This window comes from Macrosteles quadrilineatus, unplaced genomic scaffold (assembly GCF_028750875.1).
Source record: "Macrosteles quadrilineatus isolate MER2022 unplaced genomic scaffold, UCM_ALF_1.0 Scaffold_5__1_contigs__length_97177068, whole genome shotgun sequence".
In the NCBI taxonomy this organism is placed as follows: Eukaryota; Metazoa; Arthropoda; class Insecta; order Hemiptera; family Cicadellidae; genus Macrosteles; species Macrosteles quadrilineatus.
Window position 1 is genome coordinate 13,279,562 of NW_026542598.1, and position 25,901 is coordinate 13,305,462.

Consider the following 25,901-nt stretch of genomic DNA (forward strand, 5'->3'; position numbering starts at 1 on the left):
TTGAGAGCCACAGTCTCTCCTGCAGTTGTGTACCTCACAGTCTGTGGCAGAGTGTCTACATTCTATGACTTGGACAATGTTAAATGATGCTTACCTGGTCACTGACAGTCAGTTGTTTGCCAAAGTGAGCTGGACCTGCGTTGAGAGCCACAGTCTCTCCTGCAGTTGTGTACCTCACAGTCTGTGGCAGAGTGTCTACATTCTATGACTTGGACAATGTTAAATGATGCTTACCTGGTCACTGACAGTCAGTTGTTTGCCAAAGTGTGCTGGACCTGCGTTTAGAGCCACAGTCTCTCCTGCAGTTGTGTACCTCACAGTCTGTGGCAGAGTGTCTACATTCTATGACTTGGACAATGTTAAATGATGCTTACCTGGTCACTGACAGTCAGTTGTTTGCCAAAGTGAGCTGGACCTGTGTTGAGAGCCACAGTCTCTCCTGCAGTTGTGTACCTCACAGTCTGTGGCAGAGTGTCTACATTCTATGACTTGGACAATGTTAAATGATGCTTACCTGGTCACTGACAGTCAGTTGTTTGCCAAAGTGAGCTGGACCTGCGTTGAGAGCCACAGTCTCTCCTGCAGTTGTGTACCTCACAGTCTGTGGCAGAGTGTCTACATTCTATGACTTGGACAATGTTAAATGATGCTTACCTGGTCACTGACAGTCAGTTGTTTGCCAAAGTGAGCTGGACCTGCGTTGAGAGCCACAGTCTCTCCTGCAGTTGTGTACCTCACAGTCTGTGGCAGAGTGTCTACATTCTATGACTTGGACAATGTTAAATGATGCTTACCTGGTCACTGACAGTCAGTTGTTTGCCAAAGTGAGCTGGACCTGCGTTGAGAGCCACAGTCTCTCCTGCAGTTGTGTACCTCACAGTCTGTGGCAGAGTGTCTACATTCTATGACTTGGACAATGTTAAATGATGCTTACCTGGTCACTGACAGTCAGTTGTTTGCCAAAGTGTGCTGGACCTGCGTTTAGAGCCACAGTCTCTCCTGCAGTTGTGTACCTCACAGTCTGTGGCAGAGTGTCTACATTCTATGACTTGGACAATGTTAAATGATGCTTACCTGGTCACTGACAGTCAGTTGTTTGCCAAAGTGTGCTGGACCTGCGTTGAGAGCCACAGTCTCTCCTGCAGTTGTTTACCTTACAGTCTGTGGCAGAGTGTCTACATTCTATGACTTGGACAATGTTAAATGATGCTTACCTGGTCACTGACAGTCAGTTGTTTGCCAAAGTGAGCTGGACCTGCGTTGAGAGCCACAGTCTCTCCTGCAGTTGTGTACCTCACAGTCTGTGGCAGAGTGTCTACATTCTATGACTTGGACAATGTTAAATGATGCTTACCTGGTCACTGACAGTCAGTTGTTTGCCAAAGTGAGCTGGACCTGCGTTGAGAGCCACAGTCTCTCCTGCAGTTGTGTACCTCACAGTCTGTGGCAGAGTGTCTACATTCTGTGACATGGACAATGTTAAATGATGCTTACCTGGTCACTGACAGTCAGTTGTTTGCCAAAGTGAGCTGGACCTGCGTTGAGAGCCACAGTCTCTCCTGCAGTTGTGTACCTCACAGTCTGTGGCAGAGTGTCTACATTCTATGACTTGGACAATGTTAAATGATGCTTACCTGGTCACTGACAGTCAGTTGTTTGCCAAAGTGTGCTGGACCTGCGTTGAGAGCCACAGTCTCTCCTGCAGTTGTGTACCTCACAGTCTGTGGCAGAGTGTCTACATTCTATGACTTGGACAATGTTAAATGATGCTTACCTGGTCACTGACAGTCAGTTGTTTGCCAAAGTGAGCTGGACCTGCGTTGAGAGCCACAGTCTCTCCTGCAGTTGTGTACCTCACAGTCTGTGGCAGAGTGTCTACATTCTGTGACTTGGACAGCTCCATCATCTCCTGCATAAACAACAGCCCTTCCTCTGCGTCTGACACTGACTTGGCCTTCAGCAAAAACAATCACATACAGATTATTCGAGTAGTTAACAACATTTGACATTTTGGGTGTTCCAAACTGGACCTAACTGTCCTTGATCATTTGGCTTAAATTGTCCTTGCTAAGAAGTAGCTGGTATTAGTCAATAAAAAAAAAACTACACAGATCATCTCAATCTATTCTACAATCACCCTTATTTATATTCAATTTAAAATACACTCCAAAATGTGTGTTGCTGTCTTAAAGAATTGAATTGCTATATGATTTTACGATTTTCATATTCTCGCTACCTTTTGGAAGTGAAAGGTTCTACAGCAATGATAGATTTTTCTTTGACTTTATCTGTTTCCTGAAACTATTTTGGAGGTTAGCAGAGTTTACAGCATTTTTCTAAAACCATGGCTCACAGTTTTGAGTTTTGTTTTATGTACTTCTTTGCTTGGTGATTGGGTGTAAAAAGAATGACCCCACAAATTCATACGAAAGGAATTTCCATGAAACTATTGAAAATAGCACATTAAAACAACAAATTATAAGATCATGATGGTAACAGAGAATTCTCTTATGATGAACCAATTGTCAGCAATCTGACACATACTTTCTCCCATTAGCTTGTCAACAATCTTTATCCTGGGTAAGCTATGAGAGTAACTAACTATGATAGTTTATTAGGTAAAATAACAAAAGTTGCATTAACTTTTGAACCGTAATTTTTACAGGAATGGGGGGTTGCACTATTTTGTTTAGAATTATAAGAACCTTAACAGACAAATTTTAATCAAAATTGGTTTTTTAAAAAAATCTATTTTTCCGTTTTTTATGGGGTTTTATCGGAAAATTACAATAACTACAATAACTTTTGTTGAACCGTAATTTTTACAGCAATGGTTGTTTGCACTATTTTGTTAAGATTTATAAGGATTATCAGATACTAATTTCAATCAAAACCGGTTGTTTTTCAAAAATACTATTTTCTCTTATTTTATGGGAAATAACATAATATACAATAACTTTTGAACTGTAATTTTCAAAGAAATGAGAGTAAATGAGAGATATTCATTTTGTTCAGAATTTAAAGGGATACATACTAAATACACATACTACACATACACATACTAAATTTTTATCAAAATCGTTCGGGCCAGTTTTGAGAAAATCAGATGTTTCCGTTATTTTATGGGTTTTCATAGGAAAACCAATATTAAAAATCAAAATTTCATAAAAAATGAAAAATTTACAAACCAAATTTTATCATAATCGGACCACAGGTGTAGTCTGTAGCTCTGTACACATCCACACATACAGACACACACACACAGACATCACTTCGAAAACCCAACAACACAAACTCAAAAATTTTGACAAAAACAATAGGTACTTTCTCCATATACAATGGTATAGGGGGAGAAAGTAATAAAATGGTAATTAATGTCATGTTTCATAACCATTCATTCGTACCATCGTTCAATAATGCTGACATAAGTCTTTATATTCTACTTGGACTGAACGCAAAACTTAGGCGCATACTACTGTCCAAGTCATGAAATTTGAGTTTTATATATTGAGAGCGATGTTACATAACATCATGATAACAAATATTTCATTCATTATATTGATATCTCGATTCATTATAGGCCTATTGACTATGGTTTGGAGGGGTTTCCTTATACTTACATTGGAGAATGTATGCAGCAGTTGTACCCTTCCATCACTCAGTATATCCACCGTGATGCCCATCTCCTTGACAAGATTCATGTGCTGCTCGTTGGAGGCCTGAAAAGTAATCAGTTGATCCATTGTTGATGAGGATACTATTTAACACAGAAAAGTAATGTAGAGAGTGCAAGCTTATGGATAACAAGCAAAGAAATGTATCTGTGATGAGCAATGATGTGCTCAAACGGCGAGCACTGTGCGGAAATTTCACCTTGAACATTGTAGAATATAAGGCCATGGGGAGGGGGATCAGTGGATCATTTACTGAAGGTCTAAATCCCGGAAGGTCTAAATATACCTTCGACACACATTTAGCATTTTGCACTTGTTGCTGAAGGTCTAAACTGGCAGTAACCGAACCCAGTCAATGAAGAAAACTTATCCAAGAAAACTTATACTGTTATGTTTTAGACCTTTTGGGATTTATACCTTGGGTACACAACCAATTTATTGATAATAAAAAAAAACCTATATTTTCTAATTACATGATTAAAAAATGAGAGTGGCTGAGAGTCTAAATACCTGAAGGTCTAATTAGACCTTCACCACACATTTTGCATTCTGTACTTGTTGCTGAAGGTAAAAACAGGCAGTAGCCGAAGGTCTAAAAGTACAGTCAATGAAGAAAGCTTATCCAAAACAAAACATATCCAAGAAAACTTACTGTTATGTTTTAGACCTTGCGGGATTTATAACTTGGGCACACATTTTCTAATTAAATGTTTATACAATGAGAGTGGCTGAGGGTCTAAATACCTGAAGGTCTAATTACACCTTCAGCATGCAGTTTGCATTTTGGACAAGTAGCTGAAGGTATTTTTCTGCAAATACTATAGTACCTCTTCAGATGCAGGAATACCATTTGAACTTTTCAGCATTTCAGGTAAATACAGTGTGTTGATAGATAGTAAGATTGATTAGATTTTACTAAATAAAGGAGATGAAAAACAATTGATGGGTTATTAATATGGTTGAGAACAAAAACTGATAAAATGTAAACAAGTAAGTAAAAAGATCATAACAATTAATAAGACATATGATTTTATCCTCAAATGGCAGGCAGTAGAGAGTATACATAGAGTACTTCTAACACAGTGTTTTCATAAAATTTAACTTATTATTAGTTTTAACTGTCTGTAAAACTATTAAATATTTCATATTGATACCCCTCGATCCGGTAGCTCAAAAAACAGTTTAGTTTTTAAGTTTACATGAATTACGAGTAAAAGAGCTGTGTGGATTGTTGTGCCAATTGACCCTACTTATCTTTTAAATAAACTTCAAGTTGTATGTTCTTGAGTGAAAATTTAAAAACGTACGTTTTCAGGAAAAGCACTTTGCAAATTTTTTTCCCCTTTTTTAAAAACTTTTATTATTTTTTAAATTTCATTAACATTTTAAGTTTCATAAAATGTCCATGGTAACGCAATATCTTTGGTAGTTATTTTTTAAAAGAGCATCTTTAGTGGAAAAACACAAAATCCTGTCACGACCATAACGGACGTTTAAATGAATATTAAAAATAGTTAATATTATTTTTATAACTATGTTTTGCTATAAACTAATTTACTTTTAAGACCATTATACAATAAAAAGGTCACTAAGCTTTTGGTGTATTTGGTCTTTCCAGAAAAAATAAAAAAACTAAAAAAATTGAAAAAAAGCCAATAAAATCTTTTTAAGTTTGTATAACTACGAAAAAACTTACCTGAGACCCGAAAAATCGTTATGTTTGTATAGAGGTGTGCTTCTTTTGTGTATAAATCATTGAAATATGACGATATTTTAATTTCTGAAATTGTTATGATAGAAATCATAAACATGATGGTCAGGGACAAGCGGTACGGTCGTGAATTGTCTGGAATAATTTAAATCTTTCTAAGCAATCCTTCAATTATACTGCTAGTTATAATAAAAATATGTGTTTCAATTTAACTAAACTGTTCAATTTACAATTATATTAAAGTTATTGTCACGACCAAACACACTATAATCCATAAGGCTGGATTGGTCGTGAAAAAACCCGCGATGGTCGTGAAACTTTGGTCGTGAAATTACGTGTTATTTGGCTCTGTTCTGGCGGTAGCCCTGCACCTCATGTATGAGGATACAAAGTGGACTTCTAGGTTAATCTAGAAATTGAAATATCTTATAAACAAAAATTAACACCATGTCTACTTCATCGAATGACTACGTACGGTCATGGACACACCAAAATTACAAAAAACACAATATTTCCTTTATTAATCTTGTAATTCCTCCTTTCAACTCGAAACGACGGGCACTACAATCCTGACGTACACCCCGAACTAGTCTCTCAAACCAACTGACTCCATCGACGCCAGGCTTGCCACTGTCGTGCTCCAAAGTTGAAAATTTTTCCCAAATGGTCGTGACGCCAAATCGAGGGACAGACTTATTTTGTCATGGTAGTCAGTTTGCAATGACAATAAAATTATAATATGCTCCTTTTTTGTAAGTTTAATAACCATTGATGACATAAAAATATGGCTTTATATATTTCGGCATGAATAATTAGTCTAAAAACAGCGTGAAAGTTGGAAAATGTACCCTAGGGACACGTCATGGTCGTGAATTTTGAGACTTTAAAAATACGAAAAAAATACCTAGAACCTATTTAAAACCAAATAAATGTGTGTAACATGTTGCCCCCGTCCCAAAAAATATTAAAACACATAATAATAAACTGCAAATCCAGTATCTACGAAGTAAAAGGCCAGGGACATGAAAACGTACGTTTTTAAATTTTCACTCTCTTATAAACATGTTTTCTGTCAACAAAAGGCTAAGTGTGTAACTAAGTGAACTAAAAGTCAGTGACTCTAGTACAACGACCATTTAGGATGTCAAAAACATAGTTTATTCTTAAAAAAAAATTTAGAATTTAGCCCACATCTACTAGAATGAACCAGAGATGCAGTCCCCATTGTAACAAGAAAAATTTTGCACGTTTGGGCTAAAATAGATCGTCTGGACGTCTGTAGAGCAATAAATGGTTGTTATGTTTAAGCTTATTACAGTCCAACCTCGGTATAACGTATCTGAAGGGACCGAACTGAATATTCGTTATATCAAGGATTTCGTTAAAACGAGGTTCGTTATATTGAGGTTAGGTTTGCAGGAATTTTGCTAAGTCGAGGTTCAGAACCAGCGTCAGTCAATATAGGTCGGGATTTGACTCACAAACACAATTAAAGTAGCCTAGGCTACAATACTTTACAGTACACTGTTTACATTGTTAAGTAGAACCTCGATTATCCGGGGTAGGCCTACTAAAGGGGAGGGATCTTTAATATTGCGCAATCATGACATTTCTAGTCGTTGACCTTATCTAATTCACCTAAAACCTAGCTAAACACTGTATTGTATAGCAATAAACCTTGTAATGAACAAAACAGTAGGGAGTTTTGTAAGCTACTGCGTGATAGGCCGGTAGGCTTACAGTGCTGCTTTAAATCACAACAGAGGAATGTCAATACTGTAATAATCATCAACTATAGCATTGGTGTTGCCTTAGTTTAAACAAATCGTATTGAAAATAATAAAAATAGTAGATAAGTCGTTAAAGTGTATAATCATAACCAACTTAAAGATTAATAAAAACACTCGTAAAAGGAATGTTAAGATAACGATGTTGTTATTCTCTTTGCTTTGTTCTTCTATTTTTTTTCTTTCTTAGGATTCTCTTCATCCAAAAATTGTACAAGTCACCATAGTTACTTATCACCCAATCACAGCTTACTACACATTACGTCGTCATCAGTCCTCAGTGAATGAAATCAGTTCTCAGTTAAAAAGTAACATAGCGCGCATGCAGCGACGACAGCAGACAGGGATAAAACGGAGCAGACGAATGTTAGCGCAAGCGTTGATGTCACCTTTCCATTTCATTTGATGAAGAAACTGATTTTTCAAAAACAATAATGAGGGGGGGGGTTCGTTGTATTGAGGGAGAGACGCAGACAATTTGTTAAGTAGAGGTTAAATTCGCTATGTAGAGGTTCTGACAATGATAAATTCGTTATATTGAGGTGTCTTATTTTAGCTGGGATCATGAAAAATTTGTTAAATCAAGGTCGTTTATATGGTTTGTTCGTTATGTAGAGGTAAAATATACATTGTGTCTTATGGAGAGTTCTAGGGGATTTCAAAAAAATTCGTTAAATCAAGGAATTCGTTATATCGAGGTTCGTTATATCAAGGTTAGACTGTAACTTAACTATGTATAAAATCTTTTTGATGTCAGGAATTCAACAAAATAAATAGTTTTCTTTTTAATTTCATAACTAAACCCCACCATTATTTTATGAAAACCCTGTATTATAACTTAAACTTTAATTCAGTAAACATCTCATTAGTAGGAGAACCGATTTTTCGGTTATTTTATGTATTTTTTGGGGAAAATCACCATTAAAAAATTTGAAATTTAAAAAAACCTGGAGATACCATGGGTTAGTACCCTCATACCAAATTTCATCAAAATCAGACCACATTTGTAGTCTGTAGCTCTGTACACATCCATATACACAAACACACACACAGACACAAACACAGAGTTTTTCATGTATGTTACATAAGGTCTACTGTAATAATGTTCATGACTCTGTTACATTTTCTAGTTTATAGTTTTCTTTGACAATGTCTATTGCACAACCGTGTCTAATGAAAAAAGTTTTAAGCTTTAAGATCAGTAGGCCTCGTTTTTTTTGTTTTTTTTTCATTCAGGGGGTCCCAAAACGGACATTTTCACCAAATACTCAGTCAAATATTTTGACGAAAATAATACTTTCTCCAAATACTATGTATAAGAGGAAAAAGAAATTGACAGCCAAGTAAAAAACATAAATGAATGTAGCAAGTGGATAGAGACACTGGTGTATTATTTAAACGGTTTTATTGTGGTGGGGGTGCTAAGGTTTACAAACATTGCTGAGATTCAAGCCAAATGTTTAGGAACCAAAGTGGTCATGAACATTTAAAATAAGCTATTAATAAGATGCTCACTTTTTTAATTATTAAGCCTTTAGTAATTGCTTGTACAGTAGAACCTCACTAATTCGAACCTCGATAATTCAAAAACCTCTATAATTAGAAATGTTTGTTCCCCTCAGAAAACCTCTAAAATTCAAAAAATAATATACCGATAATTCAAAGTGATTTGTACGCTTAATGCAGCCTCTACAATTTGAATTTGCAAACACTTGAGCCTCTAAAATTCGAATTTTGTTGCCATAATTCGAATTGTTGCCTCCAAAATTTGAAGTCAACCTCTAAAATTCGAACTGCATTACCCTAAGCCTCTGTAATTCGAATTTAGAACAAAAAATACGCATGTTCAAACATGAACTGACGCTCTTATTGATGTTCCCACTATGTGTTCATTAGTCTCCGTTCTCTCAAACTCAAATTTTATTTATTCTGACCTCTATAATTCAAACTCTCTATGTTTTAATTAAACTTCCTATATTTCAAAATATATTGGCTTTCCTCTGACATTTGAATTAGCGAGGTTCTACTGTATGAAGAAGTACTCGTCAATCGTTGATTATTAAAATCAGCACACACCAGTCTTTGGTGTAGCCTATACTATTTAGAGAGTATCACTATCATTAACTTTAACAACTAAAATATACAGTATAACATCTGTAGTCTGTTTTGGTGGTATGATATGTGGTAGATTACGCTCTGGTGGACTAAATGTTTTCCTCTATCTTCGGGTCAATTTTACTGTGAGTCCTTTAATATACTGTTATAACACCATAAGAAAAGCATTTCCAATATATTTTTCTTTTAGTTTTTAATGTTAGTAAAATAACAAGATGTAAATAGAAGACACCAATGCATCCAAGTGATACTGGCCATAAAGATATTTTAAATTTTTTCAGCTATTCCATTAGGATAATGTATTTATTTGGTACAGTTCCCAATAGGCTTAATCCTTGGTACTACTGTGTGGCAAACAAACACCCAATTTGTCAAAAGATAAATATATGTTATTGTATTGTCTAAATAAAAGTTTATAGAACGCTGGAGGAGTCAGAAAGTAGGAAAAACATGTCATATTATTTGCAGACAACCTTGAATTAAATAATAAGTGGCAATATGGACATTATATTGAAAAGAGAAAATTAATGAAGGCACAGAAATTAATGTGCTAAACTTGGTTGGAAAAAAAAAACTAAAATAACCAATGGGTGTATGTTGAATAAACCTTAACAATTATTGGGTATATAACTAATGTTTTATAATTAGGTGACGATGGAAGTCTATAGTTATTTACTGTTGGTACCAAGGGTCAGGCGTATTCTATAAAATTTATAATTAGAAAATTCAAAATATGAAAAAAATTGATACTGATAGTAAGGGAATCTAAAATATAAGGGTGGTTAGCAATGATTACAACTCAACAAAATTTTAAAATTTATTTAAAAAATCACATGTTTTTCTGAAGAAGTAACATTTTAAACTATTCCTAAGGATTTAAAAATATACTTTGACTAACAACCTGAAAATAAATATATAGGCCTACCCCCAATAAAAATCACAGTTTCCAAAAATAATACAAAGTTACTATCCCTAAGCAGTCATTTATCTCACTCTCTTCACCTTTTTATCTTTTTAAATACTTTTATTAAAACAAAACTAAAACAATACTCTAATGTGTTCTTTTATATACAACAACATCATTATTAAATTAATGACTTTTCATTTGGAATGTTCGAGGTAATTAACCAAAATTTGTTTAATTTCGGCGTAAAACATAATATATATAAATTTTAACATAGAAAATTATAAGTAAAAAGAAAGATATATAAAGGGTAAGGAGGTGAATCTGCTTGGGCCCTTCAAAAGTCTGAAACAAAATAATGAGGAAATAAATAATAACCAAATAAAACCCGGGGAAAACAAAACCATTGTTGCTGAAAAACATAAAGTAACTGAAAGTAGTTAAAACTGCAACAACAATATATGTAAAATTAAAAATATAATTTTTTAAGGGTCTAGAAATTTTTACTAATTAATTACAGTAAAAAGTTTCATTAATGTGATCTAGGGTAAATGGTAAATAAATATTAAAATATTAGACTTGTTCAACAGGATATGAAATCATTGTCATACTATTGACTTTGGTTGTTATTAACTTATGCTGGTTGAACTCAAAAGTTGACACGGAGGGACGGAGGGAACAGTATTTTGTTTATTTTCTTAAAAAAAGGTTGTTTTCAAAAATATATCATAGTTAAAAGACTTTGGGGCAAATATAAGACTGGTGCTCCTAAGTGGATTTAAATAATATTGCACTTGTCCAAAACTTCAAATCCATCAAATACTCAGTGTTTTAAACCACTGACCTAACCTTCAATTCAAATATAATAAACTGAATATTATTTTTCACTTGTCATATTATTTTGTTATTCATGGCTAAATAATGAGGACAAAGAACTACAAAATTGTACAAACCTAACTTACATTTAGAGGGTCATTTGGGAAACAAGTTCCATCCAGGTAAAGAACAAATAGTGGTGGTGAGTTAGCAAAAATAACCAAAACCATTCTCGCTTCTTTCTATCAGTGTTTAATCTTTCATGAGGGAAAAAATTGGTAAAAAATAGTTAAAGCTAAGTTTTTGTTTTAAAGGTAAAGGAAAAACCCCAGCCACATGGATGCATTAGTTTCTCCGATTTAACTGATGTATGAAGACATGTACTTTTTTAAATACAATTGCCAAAATCATAAATACAATAAATCACAAATGTAGATTATAAATTCTATACATTTTGTTGTGTATTGTTTACTTTAGTTGTGGTGTTATTTCTGGTTGTTAAATATTATGTTGTTTCTGTAAATTTAAATCTATAGTTCAAAATACACTAGAACCTTGGTTATCCGTATTACATTAGCAAGTTTCTTTAATATACACGAAGGTTTAATTTGTTTTGGGAAAGTAAAATGAAAAATGAAAATAGACAACACTCCATTGTCTGTTAGAAAGACAACCAAATGGGTGTAAGCTGAAAGAAAACTTTGTTTTCCATTATAGTAAAAAGAACTGCTTTCTACCAAGACACACTGACAGACTGGGACTCTGCAATGCCAACAAAATGACAAAAATGATTCTACTCCTACTTCTCTTTAAACTATCCTTAATAGAACTCACATTATGAACAGCCTTCGTATATGTGCATCTACACCCTGATAGTGTAATGATCAATTGATTTCATTAAAATTAGAGATGTGTCCACACCAAAATTTAATGATTCTCAATACCGATACCGATACCTGAAAAATCTATTCTCAATTCTTGATACCGATACAGTTTCACACAGATAACAGTTTCAGTCTGTTTTATTTTACAAAATTTTCCATTTGTATTAATCATACCACACCCAGCCTTTGCTTTTATGTTAAGACATAATAATTTGGGATAATTGCATTTTTTTAAGTAAGGGGAAATTTAAAGCAGCAATAAAAAATTCTAACTAGCCAATTCAAATTTAAACTGGAAACATCTTCACTGTCTTCCGCTATGGCAACACAATATTGAACATATCCTGCGGTCACGGGAACACCATCATCGGCTCCTGAATATACCCCAAGATAACGGAAACATCGCCATTGCCCCCCCCCCCCCACCACCCCCCCGGGGCAAAACCCTTTGTATCTTTATCGGTCACAGAAATATAATCTTTTTCTGCGATTGCAGCAAAATCCTCAAGATCTCAATCTGTCATGGAAACATCATCGTAGTCTTCCACAATCGAGGGGGGAATATTGATCATCTCTCGAAGTCAAGGAAACATCATCTTTGTCTTCCCCGATAGCGGCAAAATCCTGAATATCTCTATCGGTCATGGAAAAATCTATCATCATCGTCAACCACCATCTCGTCAACATCATAAACGTGTCCTGCGGTCTTGGAGACATTATTATCTTCATCCGCGATCGTGGGAAATGTTCATCTCCCGCGGCTGTCTAGACAAATCATCATTGCCTCCCACGGTCATGGAAAAGTTATCGTCAAAGCTAGTCATACGTGGTGTGTTTTTAATATTTTGATGTTTATGAACCGTGACAACTTCAGAAGAAGAAGCATGATCTAAAGCGAAAGTCACAAACTTGTAAAGCCTGATGATGGCTCCATTGTGAGCAGAAACTAGTTGCTACAGTAACCATTTGGATTACCAACAATAAAGGTATTTAAAACCACGTATAGTGAGTGGCAAATGATGATTGTGAATTTGTCAGTATTTGTGTAAAGAACGTCTAGTTTCCCATAAGATTGGCATTAAACTACATTTTAATTTTGTATCTAAACCACCACATCAAGCCAGTGTCTACAATCCACGCTATTTCCTTACGCACATTTGTATTCAATGAAATACAATACTGTGTCAACCTTAATTCAAACTCACTTAATTTGAGAATTTCATTGATTCAAAATTTTGTCTTGGTTGTTAGAACTACCACAGATTAAGTGTTGAAACTATGGTAGCTCAGATATGAGGTTGGTTTATTTGAGTTATCAAAGTTTTTAACACTGATATGGTAACTAGGGGTTTAACAAAAAACCTAAAAAAAAGTGTAAATACCCCCGCCGCAGCAAACCTGCAGACTTAGCGAATTTCCATTTGCCTGATTGGATTTAAACTAAAATGTCTCCTTAAAAATATCACATTTTTATTACCTATTTAAACAGAATTAGTTTAATGAGTGCTTAGGTTTGCTGCAACAGGGAGGGTAAAAAGGTTTTTTTTATGTAAAATGTTAAAAGGTACTGTGGTTTAGTTAGAAATTAATGTATTTTCCAAATTTGATCAAGATATGTTAATAAACAAGCAAACTACAACAGTTGACTTATTCTCCATAAGAATAACATGGGAATTTTAAAATTACAATTTTTTTGAATTTTCTCCGTAACAATTAGGCGCATAATAACGCTTCAATATACTAAATTATTTGTTTTTTTAAGCTCTACAAAATGGTTTAAAAAGAAATTGTGAAATTTTGTGTTTTTAGGGTCAAAAATGGGAAAAACCTATTTTTACCCCATAAAACCCCCCATAAACCCCCGTTCCCATAGTCCGATCATGCTGGTTCGCGAACTCATTCAAGTTTATCCCGCCTTACACCTTCAAACCAAATTTTATCAAAATCGGACAAAAATTACTCAAGTTATCGTGCGGATGGATGTATATATATATATCTATATATAGATATATAAAAATTTGAACGAATGGTGTTTTTGGCCTCTGGGGACATCAAAATGAAAAAGTAAATCGGTCTCGGGCTTAGGTCTTACCATGAGACCTACGGTAATAGCTACTTCCCTATAGGGAAATTCGCTAAAAAACTGGTAACCACACACGCTCAAAACAATCTTATATCAGAACCAAACAGATTATAACGAGAGAGAGCCTACTGTACCTGGAACTGTGAAGCAGTGAGTTTCCGCTGCCGAGTGTCTGAGGCTCGGGGACAAGAGCCCTTGACCATGTTGCGTAAAGGTTGTCTCACGGAGGCTGGGAACAACCTCATGTTGCTAGGGCATTGGTCAGCCCACTCTGAGTCGTCCTGTGGTGGGTCTACAGTCTGCACAGAGTATCAACAGTAAGGAAACAGCATTAGCTATGTTTGGGTTCATTGGAAATGGAAATATGCATAAATGAGTTTGAAAAATGTTATAGAGTTTATAGTATACACTTTTGACTTGACCTATAAAAATGAATGGTCATAATTTAATCAAAATGTATAGTGGCTAGGAAGATTCAGACACGTCTAGAGATAATTTGTGTTTCCATCATTTATTTCTGTAAGGAGGTGAATATAGATCGTCTTTTATACCTAAGAGACTAAAAACTGTAGTCTCATTCAGATTTTGAACTTATTTTATGGTTGTCGATGGAAATGTAATCTCTTTTGGACCCAACACATTCAAAACTTTAAAATAAAACACAAAAAAGTGGGACAGTTTTACCTACTTTTGTGGTTAGCAAACAGTTACACAATAGTTGGAATAAACTGAATCTCATTGTGATGGTAATATCAAAAGGCCTCTTTTTCATAGGACATTCTTCATAGACTTATTAACAAAATGAGAAATGGTTAGAAGAACAAAACGAATAAATTAACCAACACTGTTGACCCAATGACAAACATAATCAATTAGGCCTTATGGATAAAGGGACAAGTTTTTAGAAGAAAAACATTACAAATAAATAAATAAAATAAATAAATGATATATTAAAATTAACAATAAATGACAGAACAAAAACAGGAAAATGATGAGTAAATGAATGGTAAAACTTACTGAAAGAAAAGACAGATTGGACTGACTCCTGGCCAACGTGAGGGGCAGCAGATGTGCTTCTGTTGTGAACAAGAAATCATCCATGTTGAGCAACAAATCATTGTCCTCGGCAAATAACAGGTACAGGTACTTGAATGTCTCTGCCAGCACAAACGAGTCCATCCTGGTGAAACAAGCAATCGGTTACAAACAAGCTAATACGCATCACCTTAGGCATTTTCATTATGTCTGTTCAGTATGTGTAGTCAATTTAAATAAGATTTTATAATTGTGTATTAAATTACATGATTGCAAGAGTCTATAACATTGCTAGTTTCTAAACGTTAACGGTAATTTAATGTTAGAAACAAGTGTTGAGTAAAAAAATAATATGAATGATTAGTTTAATATCATAAATTTAATGCATTAGGGTGGATCAGAAATTTTCATTCCTGCACACGGAAAGGACCTAATTAATTGTGGATTTTTTGGTCAGAATTATCTGGATATTAGTGGAACACAATGAGTTGTGTAAGGTCAGGAAAAATTAACAATGTTGCTTTAATGGCAAAGATGATACCACAAGAGGTGTGTAAGCCAGAGATTTTTTTATCAAGCTGAACTTTTTCTGAGCTTAGCTTTTGCTTAGGCTATAATGAATGTGATGTAATGTCATATGCTAGGCCTAAGTTGATTTGCCACTGTAATCCTCTTTATCAAAATGCATTTTCATGTTATGATGTAGAATTAAAAATAATGTAGGCTACATGTTATAAGGGTGAAAATATAGTGGAGCGTCGAGGCTAGAGTGTAGCAGAGAGCGAAGCTAAGCGGGTTTTAGATTATATATATATATACGTAGGTGCGCCAAAACATAGTGGAGCGGGGAGCGTAGTGGGTACCCGCGGTAACACGCCAGCCTCACCGCTCCAAAATTCTACCCCGATTTCTTTACCTCGAGGGTTTGGTCGAGTGTCGAGCATTAGTGGTCAAACCGACTATAAAATGTAGTTTTATTTCGTCAGATCGTGAACGCCGTCCTGTTTGAGACAAGAATATAGTTATTTGTGCAACTAGTGAGAAAAGTTAGCAATTGACTCACTCGAGAGAAATCCTTACTCACGAGCCGTAGGCGAGTGAGGAATGGTTTCTCGAGTGAGGCAATTGTACTTTGAACTCGAGTTGCACATTATACTTTTCCTACAGTTACCATAAAACAAAAACATTTGTGAAGAAACATGAAGAAACATAACCTATTTTTACACAGAAGTTAGCTTTTAATATAACATTTAACATGAAGTGACAAATACAACAGTACAACAGCTGACCAGCTGATTTACAGCCAGTGCTGCCAACGTATTTCGCGCGCATACGACGTTGCCTGCATGGTACGCGCTCACCATTTCGTGCCTTCACGTTGCAAATCTGGAGTGAGACAAAGTAATTAGAGTGAGACAATGTTAACATTGTCTCACTGATGAGCGAATTGGCCACTTTGCTTTCTCAAATCAGTGAGAGAACATGTACATTGTTAGGTAACTGTAGGAAAATTTAATTAATTACAATGCGTGAAATAATATCGTGTAATTATTCTTGTCAAAAAGGTACAGTTTGGCTGTTAAGTGACATATTTAATATACTATTTATCCTATAAACAGTTTTTTCTTTTAACTTTTTTATACAATGATTAGAAATTTCTATAAATATACTATGGCAATTTTTATTATTTTAAATATGCAGGCAGTTTTCAATGAATGGGAACTTTACTGTGTTGTAATATTTTCACCATTCATTCACTTCTTTACAAAATCAGTACATTTTACCCTCATGATAGATGAATCAGGTCGAAAGTATATTGGAAAGTACTGTAATTCAGCCTCTTGACTCTCTACCATAGCCACTCCAATAACTTATATGCTCCGCTACCATCGGGAGTAAAAAAACTCTCATCTATGCTCTCCACTTCAATCTAGCCTCACCTCTCCACTATGTTTTCACCCTACGCATGATGAAACAAAAAGCAGAGTTTCGAATAAATATCACCTTATTTTTTTTTAAGACCACATTTTCTGGTACTAGTAACGTGACTGACTAAGAATTCAAATCAAATAAATATTCTACAAAAAATAAATAACTTATTAAAACTAAATTTATGAACTGAAAAGAACAAAAGTTAAAGTGCGTGATTGAAATAATATATTTAAAAGAAGTCTATGTGCTTTTACAAATAATATCAATAATAAAAAAATATTTTAATTTTAAGATAATCATAATCACTGGGAATTCATTAACAACTCCCATGATTGCAAAGTCATTGTCATCTGCCTCAGCGGATAATTGTAAACCCGCGATCGTTGTCATTAGCTGTAGGGTTGAAGTCATGAGCATCTCTTAAAATTATGGGGACATAATCATTGTTATCACTTGTGACGTTTCCTGCGATACCACATTTCTGTTAAACACAACTGCGGCAAAATTGCAAACTTTAACTAGGCAATCTTCGCTGTCTCTTTTTGCGATTTCGATAATAAAGGCTCGGTGTTTTTGGGCTTGGTAAAAAAATCGAGCCACTCATACACCGTTGGTCACCACGTGTACGTTACCTGTCCTCGTGATGGTTTGTTCGGACGTCCTTCACTGCAGCGTAGCCACAAGGCACTCTGGCAAAGGTCTGAAGAGCTCTCAAGATGTCTCTACCTACGTAGAGGTAGTGAGGATCACGGGTGGCTCTCCACAGGAAGTACGTGCTTTCTAGGAACTCTGGCCTCAACGGATGCTGACCCCAGTGTACCTATATTGTCACCAACCACATAGTAAGTTTTTAAATAGAACAGCTATTAATGACATCACACAAATCATTCAGCTTTTTCGGTGTCTAGTAATTGAAAATATTCAGTTATTACTACATCTTTTCTCATTTATAATGAGAAAACAATTTAACACGTTCGCTACTGCAATAGTACGAAATTTTCCATTCACATGGACCAGCGACGCACATATGCGACGGCCGGTTTCTACCCATAGACTGCCGTCGCATATATGCGACGGCTAGTCACATTAAAATAGACTGCCGACGCATATTTGCGTCGGAGTTCTAATGTTATTAAAATGCTTATATCTTTGTAGTGGTCTATTTGAAGGCACTGAATTCCCTGCAGTGGTCTACAGAGATGTCTGACGCACAACTGCGTCGCTTGGTCTGTGGATATGATGATTGGTGACGTCATATAATAGTAGGAAAAACTGGTCTTTACTTTTCTGCATCACTGTATGTATGTATGCAGTATGTATGCTGCATTATCCTATGTAGCTTTTATATTTGTTCAGTTATAAACTGTTCTTGAATAATCTGTTTATTTTTTTACTTACTTTCACCTTAAAACACAAAAAATGAGCCGTCGCATATATGCGACGTTTAGTCTATTTCAAGAAAACTATGATAATTTTCACTATTGTTTTCACTGTAGACCGGGCGTCGCAAATATGCGACATTACAAAAGGTTATAAAAAATACAAAAAAACAAGAACAATTTATTTACAAACACTATTGTAGCGTATTACAATGTAAATGATCACTGTTTTACAGGTTTTCGCCCGTGGTCTGTGTGTACTGTTATCCAAGTGACAGCCGGTCTATGTGTAAGATTGAAATGTATACATCGGTCTGTGGCAATGACCGCGGCGTCGCATATATGCGACGCTCAGTAGCGAACGTGTTAACAACATTGAGTTATAATTTAGCAAACTACTAAGAGACCTTTTATTTAAAGGTTAGTACTAAAGGCAGTTGATTTACGGCTAAACAATTATTTAAAGGCTGTTAAATAGTAGTACTAAAGGGAGTAAGCAAACCAAGATAATGGACTTTTACAAAAACTCCACTGGCTTAATAACATATTCTAGTCTACATTGTCTATTACAGACCTGGAAATCAGTTGTGAATGCTTCAGGAATGAAGTTGTGCCTCTGCATCACCTGGTAGAGCATTTCATGCGTCTCAACTGCAGGCTTCAGGTCGCCTTTTAGGACCTGAACATGGTTGAAATCGTCAGTATTGGATTATTGTTAAGCAAGAAGTAGTAATTTTTAATACAATAAAACATAGGATAGCAGAACGTTTGGAGACCTGTGATTCAAATAACAGGGGTTTTTATTTAGATTTATCACTTTGCTTTAATGCAATAGTATTCATTTATGAGGGAGTAAATATAGATTCAAGGTATTTGACACCCATTACATCACTTATATCTGTAAATAAACCGCCCCAAGATGATATTTACAAGAAAAAAATGTATTTCTGAAGTGAATACCTCAAAAAGGAGGTAAGAGAAAGAAAAAATCAGATTTCAACATTAAGTTTCTAACTCGGAAAAAAGTTAAAGAAGTAATTACTTTCTTACACCTGAATTTTGTAAAAATTCATCCTTCTCAATGTGTAAAAAACGTTTAGTTAACTATGAAATAAAAATATTGTAAGTTATCCTTTTTGGGTCAATGTCTTTATAATATAAGTGGAGGTGGAGAGAAAAATTATATCAAAGTCTCGATGCATAGACAATACAATAGATGAGGATTGTTTTAATCCCATAATACTCCCCCCCCCCTGGTTAATTTTTGAACGGCTGCATATATTCAAACGAGCTTTGATACACGTTACTAGGGTAATGTAAAGTACATTTTGGTGGTATTTTGAAATTCACCCCAATCCCAAATAGGGGTTGCTGGGGATAACTTAAAATGTTTAAATGGCAACCCCTATCAAGTAGGGCATAATTTTAAAGAGTTTTAAAAAGTAAATTAATGACGCAAATCCGACTTTGATATGACGAATTTTCAAAAGTTATGGCAAGAAATTTTAGACGTTAATATAAACCCTCTATCTGGCGCTGGTCGATTTTCGACCACTAAAACGTGAGTTCTCAGTGGCGCTGGTCGATTATAGGCCAAGATGACATGGGTCGGGTTTTTCTATTATTAAAATATGAAAACAGTTTTAAAACGCAATAAATCTTATACCATTAGAAAGATGAGATTCTGAGGATTCATTTTCATGCATAAAACATTATTGAGTGAGTATTATGTAGCGAGAAACGGTAGTTTGAAAAACTAGAGAGTTCAAAATAGATTTTGGCGGTGGAAAGTTTTAGTCACCTGACTACAACAACAGCTGTTTTTGGTGATTGTCAATTAAATTGAATACAATATTAGTACATATTCTGAAACTACAATAAATTCCCTACAATTCCCTGTGATTATATAAGGTTGATTGTAAAAATTTTATTTGTTTTTAAAAATGTCATAAATATTATTTTTTTGTAAAAAAATCTTCAAGATTTTACATTCCGATGTAAATTTCTCCGACATTTTAGATTTCAACTAAATATAACTATATATTTTCAGAAAGATCTTTTTATTACCTATTTACAGTATCATTTCATTTTTTGTTGATGCATTCTATTATTTCCTACGTGAAAAAAAAATTTGCTAGTTTTTCAAAAAAGAAAACATGTATGAAGAATTTATTTTTTTATAATTTTATTGTTATGAGTATTTAAAAAACATTGATATTTCTACGTAGGGAATCATATTTCACACAAACTTTACATTTAGATAAAATGTGTAAAAAAATTATTTTGTGTATTTCTTGTGGGTTGCTTTTGAAATTCTAATTTGCATAATCCAAAAATTTGCAAATCTTTTGCTACTACGCCTAAACGCATTGCTAGGAAAAGAATATTTTAATATTATTATATTATAAATTCATCACTGAAATATAAAATATATATATGTGTGTACTTATATTCACAAATAAATGTTCTGTGGCAAAATATTTGATACCACTACAAAAGCGCCAAAATATACCCGCCACTGGTGAATAAAATGACCGCCTGATCTAGGGTAAATGGAACTTTACATTCCATTACTATTATTTTTTTAATGGCTGTAAATTTTCAAATAACCTTTCAGTACACGTGACCAGGGTGATGTCGCACACTTTTTAACATGATTTTGAATTTCATCACCTACCCCTAAATAGGAGTGGAGATGTTCTTTTTAATCAAAACCACACCAAAAAGTACTTCACATTACCCTAGTAATGTGTATAGAAGCTTGTTTGAATATATGCAGCTATTCAAAAATTAACCAGGGGTAGTATTATGGGACACCCGGTATTTATAATTTCAGACTAATTAGTAAACTAAAAACGAAGGTTTAAAAAGAATTAAAATGGCATAAGACTAAGAAAGATTTTACCTGCAGGCCAGGCCAAAATGCAAGCAGAGCGTCCATAAAGTTGCGAGAATTTGTATGTGGCCGATGCATGTGGACATCTAGCAACATGGGGCCTTGACTGATGTATTTCATCACAGCAGAGTAGTGCTACAACAAAACATGTTAGGTTAATATGGACAGCTCCGTCCAGTTTTTAAACAGAAAAAGGTTTTGACTATATTCAGGATCAATCAGGCAACCTCCTAATTCCTAGGCGAGTACTATACGCACTCGGGTAAGCCTATTCAGCTATCTAACCAAGCCAAAATAATTGGAAAACTAGCAATTGGAGTTGTATTCTGAAGCAACTATGTGACATCACTGAAGAAAAAACACAATTGTATACTGTATCACACTCTGATAGTGGCTTATTCATCTATGTTTTTTCAGAAATTAAATATCGGTTACAGCTGATTTCATATAGTACGAATTACTACTTTATCCAAAAGTCAATGCTAGGTTACATGATCATTACCTTATTGAAGCGTGACAGGTATCGGTCGTCTCCCAGCAGTATGTAGGCCTTGAGGCAGTACTCGTAGTAGGAGTCTATCCCAGCCCCCACGCCAGAGTCTCGTCTCACCCATGTCCCCGACTGTACATTCAGCACTGTTCCCATCAGATCAGAACTGCGATGTCTCAGCCGCCACAACTCGTCCATAGCTCTGTGTGCCTTGTCCTGTACATCGTACATCTATATATATAATACGCTAAGCCGATTTTTGTGAACAGAACTCCTCCCTCATTTTTGGACCGATTTTGATGATTAAAGTGTCAAAAAAATTGCCCTGATCTGTAGTTTTGCAAAGTGTTTTTTTTTGTTTTTTGATATCTTTATTAGTTTGGGCAGGATCTTCCATCAAAGTTTAGTTTTCTCCCATAAGATTAACATGGGGGAATCTAAATATTTAATTGGAAACTTTGTATCCACTAATTTGAGAGAACGGCTGGGCGTAGAAACTTGGTAGAGGTGTCCAAAGAAAGGTCTTGGTCTGTAGATGAGTTATCAAAAGAAAAACGAAGAAAATTCGCTTAGGGCTCTGCCCCAGAAGCCTTTAAAAATCCCTCCACAGATTTGTTTACATTTTGGTCATGTGGATAATACTTTTTAATAAAACAGCTGTTAGTTTTAAAATTGTATTTTAAACAACACACATTTATTGGGAGTTACTGAACTGTCCAAAAGAAGTATTTGCAATGTTATTTTCTGATTTTAAAATTGATTTTCTTCTGTATCATGTCATGTGTTCCAATATTAAGTTCCATTACGAAATCAGTGGAAAATCCTTTTATGACAATAACTCTTACAATTATTTCTTATTGAACTATCTTATATCTATTTTACATATATAATTTGATTTCTGCCTTTTCACAACTTTTCCCTATATTTAATCATATTTTTCTAGACGGGTCATCATAGGTTCATGAGATTATTGTCATACTGTACATGCTTTCAATCATTGGAAAAATCTTCGATTGTGTAATACAATACAAAATAATACAAGTGCAGACGGTGCCAAATTGAGCCGTGTCCATATAAAAAAATTAATAATGGTTTACAGCAACTGGATAAAACATTGTACAATATTTATTTAGAAATATGTGCATGATTTAGAAAGTCATTAAGCTGGAAAACTGCAATATACTGCAGACTTTTCAGAGAGGTTACTTCGATTACAGGTAACAACCAATTAACATAATTTTTTGCTTTTTGGAAATGCCACATTACTGTCATTCGTATTATTTTTTGCCAATGAAGCTGCACAACTATATAAATGAGGAGGCCCCTAAAGTTCAAGAATAAAAGCCAACTTCACTACAAGTATATTCCACTACACCTAACATTCCGTAGAGAGATTATATTGACAACTTTATGTAACTGATAAGGCTGAGACAACTAACTGACATCCCCCATGTCAAGGACAGCTTTAACAGTACCTTCACCACCAATTTCTCAAAACTGTGCTAGAGCGTTATTCATTGGCTTAGAAGTGCGATACGAACTGACGCGACGTGACGAAGGAAAAATCAAACTTACACTGTAACGGATATACCTCTCTTTGAAGTTAGAACGTGTCTTCCCAACAAACAGATTTCTTTTTCAAATAAAATCATAGATTAATCTGCATTACACCGATGAAATCACGGAAGTGTTTAAGTACAAAGATCCACCAATACGATTTTAATACTATTTAAAGGTTCTTCCAAACGAAGAGATACCAGGTAGCATACTAACAACTCCAATGACGTCCAGTATGGGAAATATTTTATTCATTGAATGATCAACCATATTTGGTAACTAACGCAATTAATATCATTATTGTTTTTACACTTATTAATCTTTAAACATTGCTAAATGCTCAAAATAATAATTTCACTCAATTTATCGCAGTTAGATGAATTAGCGTATGCCTTGAAAATAACCGTCGATTTCGACGGGTTTCACCTAGTTTGATATATTAGTGGAGAAACATGTTGTATGGAGAAAATTCTATTTTTGCTAGTACACCTCAGTTTTACTAATCCGAACCAGTTGGGATGGACCCCTGATTGGATTTGTTCGCATTAGCCAGAACACTGTGATAGTCTCACAATCATCACAATGCTGTGATAGTCTCACAACCATCACAACACTGTGTTCGTCTCCCATCACTATGTCCTTCTTACTACACGACAATTTATAAAAAGATAACCAGTGGATCCCAGTTAATGTGTGGACTCTTAGCTATAAGGCCATTGGAATCATTCCAAAGTTCTCAGTTCTAGACAAAGTTCATTAAAATTAGCAGACTCTCTCAGTCATAAAAATTCTTGTATAGTTCCCGGTTTTTTTTTCCAGATTCCCAGTCAGCTAGACACGCCGGTTAGTATTCCAGAACATTAAGCTTTGTTTTTAACACAGTAGGTAAGCTTTTATACACACAACTAAATACGCTTAAAAATAAACATTTCCTTAACTTTTTGAACATGAGCAGAATTGGGCTCAATTGCAAATGTCTATATTCTATCAAGGCATTATTATAAATAGAAATGTAATAATCTATCTATATATTAATAGGCAAGCATGTTTCTTTAAAACCTTTTTTCTTAGCTCGTGTGCATCTTAGGGAAAATCTACGCATACTGTTAGGAAGATATTTTCCTGTAGATGTGCAGAATCCCTTTATAAATTCAAATAGGCTAAAAAAAAGCCCAAAAATGAACTTGAAAACTTCAAAAAATTTACATGCGCCTTATTGGTTGTCATGATGGCGACGAAATAACAACGAAATATAGACAGAAAATCAAAACAAATTCCAATCACGTGTTTTATTTACATTGTGGGGTTTATACTGTACAGTACATAGTGTAAGAAACGGCCACGTGGCCCTAACTTTGCCTGAATAAATAAAGAATTTTTCATTTAATTTAATTTTTTTTCACTTCATTTCATTTACATATTTTTGGTCGAGTTTTCGACCACTGGACGACCTCTCGTCTTGATAAATCCCTGCTACTCAAGGCCAAGTATATAGTTTTGAAGTTTGTTACAGTTTTATCTCTTGGCTTCACAATCAAAGCTGTAAACTTCCTCCAAGCTATCTTCACTTTCACCTTGAAATTTGAAGCAAATAGAACTGAGAATATTGATGTCAAGCTAGTTGATGAACTAGCTAAGGTCATTAACTTGAATGATAAATCCACAGCAAGGTCTCTTCCCTAAGGCAATTCTAGAACGTGTGTCTTAGCTTTTTTACATTTTAAACTTTAGATTTGGTGTGTTTTTTTAAAGCTATTGGTTCAGCTTAAAATAATTAATAGCCTAACTGTTATTTCATTTGTAGTTTTATATACGACTTAGGACAACTTTATAACTTTAAAACGAAAAGAGATATCAGAACCAAATTTTGTATATCATTACTGGTTACATTTACTGTGCATTTCTTTGTACAGTGGATATCAATGATTCAAACTTCTAAAATAAAAATAATTTAGAAAAACTCTTGATTAGTATTGATCAGTATCAAATCAAAATAACATGGGTCAATTTGATTTTCATGGAACATTAATGTATGACGACTAGGGTTTAAAAAACAAGAATAATGATGAAACCCGACATTGAAGAACAAGGCACAACACTTCCCTTAGATTTGAAATAAGGCCTAATGCTGCTCACCACTTAATGCAGTCACCTCCTCCAGCCCCATTATTACCCTTCTTGTTAAGTACATGCCACTTTGCCATTGGCTGGTTGCCACTATTTGACCTCCCCACTTCACTCTTTAATAATTCCCCATCAATTCTGTTTTGTACAGTACTGTCCATCAGTTGATTGGTCACAGTGAACTCAACGTATGCAAAGCCGGCCTTGGGTAGTGCGGGGACTATTGCAAAAATTCAGAGCAAGGCCCATTAACTTCCAAAAAAGTATTTCCAACAATAATAACTAATAAAAATCTCGATGTATAATATTAGCATACCACCCCTCTTTCCTTTTATCATAACTGCCAAAAATGTACAGACTTTTTATAAATTTTGGGTATTTTGTACCAAGCGCGGGGATGTGGCTAAGGAGTAAGGACAGCTCTGATAGTATGAGATCTGTTGTCATTTTCACCCAGTAACAAAATTGACACTAAATCAGCCTGAGACACACAGCGACTATTTTCAACTTGCAC

The 25,901-nt window shown here is 34.7% G+C and overlaps 1 protein-coding gene across 1 annotated transcript in view; it reads right to left on the reverse strand.

Annotated features, from left to right (window-relative positions):
- The window catches only part of LOC128994275 (ER degradation-enhancing alpha-mannosidase-like protein 3), a 44,567-nt gene that overhangs the window by 9,129 nt on the left and 9,537 nt on the right, over positions 1–25,901 (reverse strand). Inside the window, exons 8-15 of the mRNA XM_054418691.1 lie at positions 21,719–21,922; positions 21,226–21,351; positions 18,895–18,999; positions 17,574–17,761; positions 14,992–15,154; positions 14,109–14,273; positions 3,621–3,719; positions 1,775–1,954 (exon numbers count right to left, since the gene is read on the reverse strand). Coding sequence (XP_054274666.1) covers positions 1,775–1,954; positions 3,621–3,719; positions 14,109–14,273; positions 14,992–15,154; positions 17,574–17,761; positions 18,895–18,999; positions 21,226–21,351; positions 21,719–21,922 — 1,230 coding nt within the window. The remainder of the gene's footprint in view (positions 1–1,774; positions 1,955–3,620; positions 3,720–14,108; positions 14,274–14,991; positions 15,155–17,573; positions 17,762–18,894; positions 19,000–21,225; positions 21,352–21,718; positions 21,923–25,901) is intronic.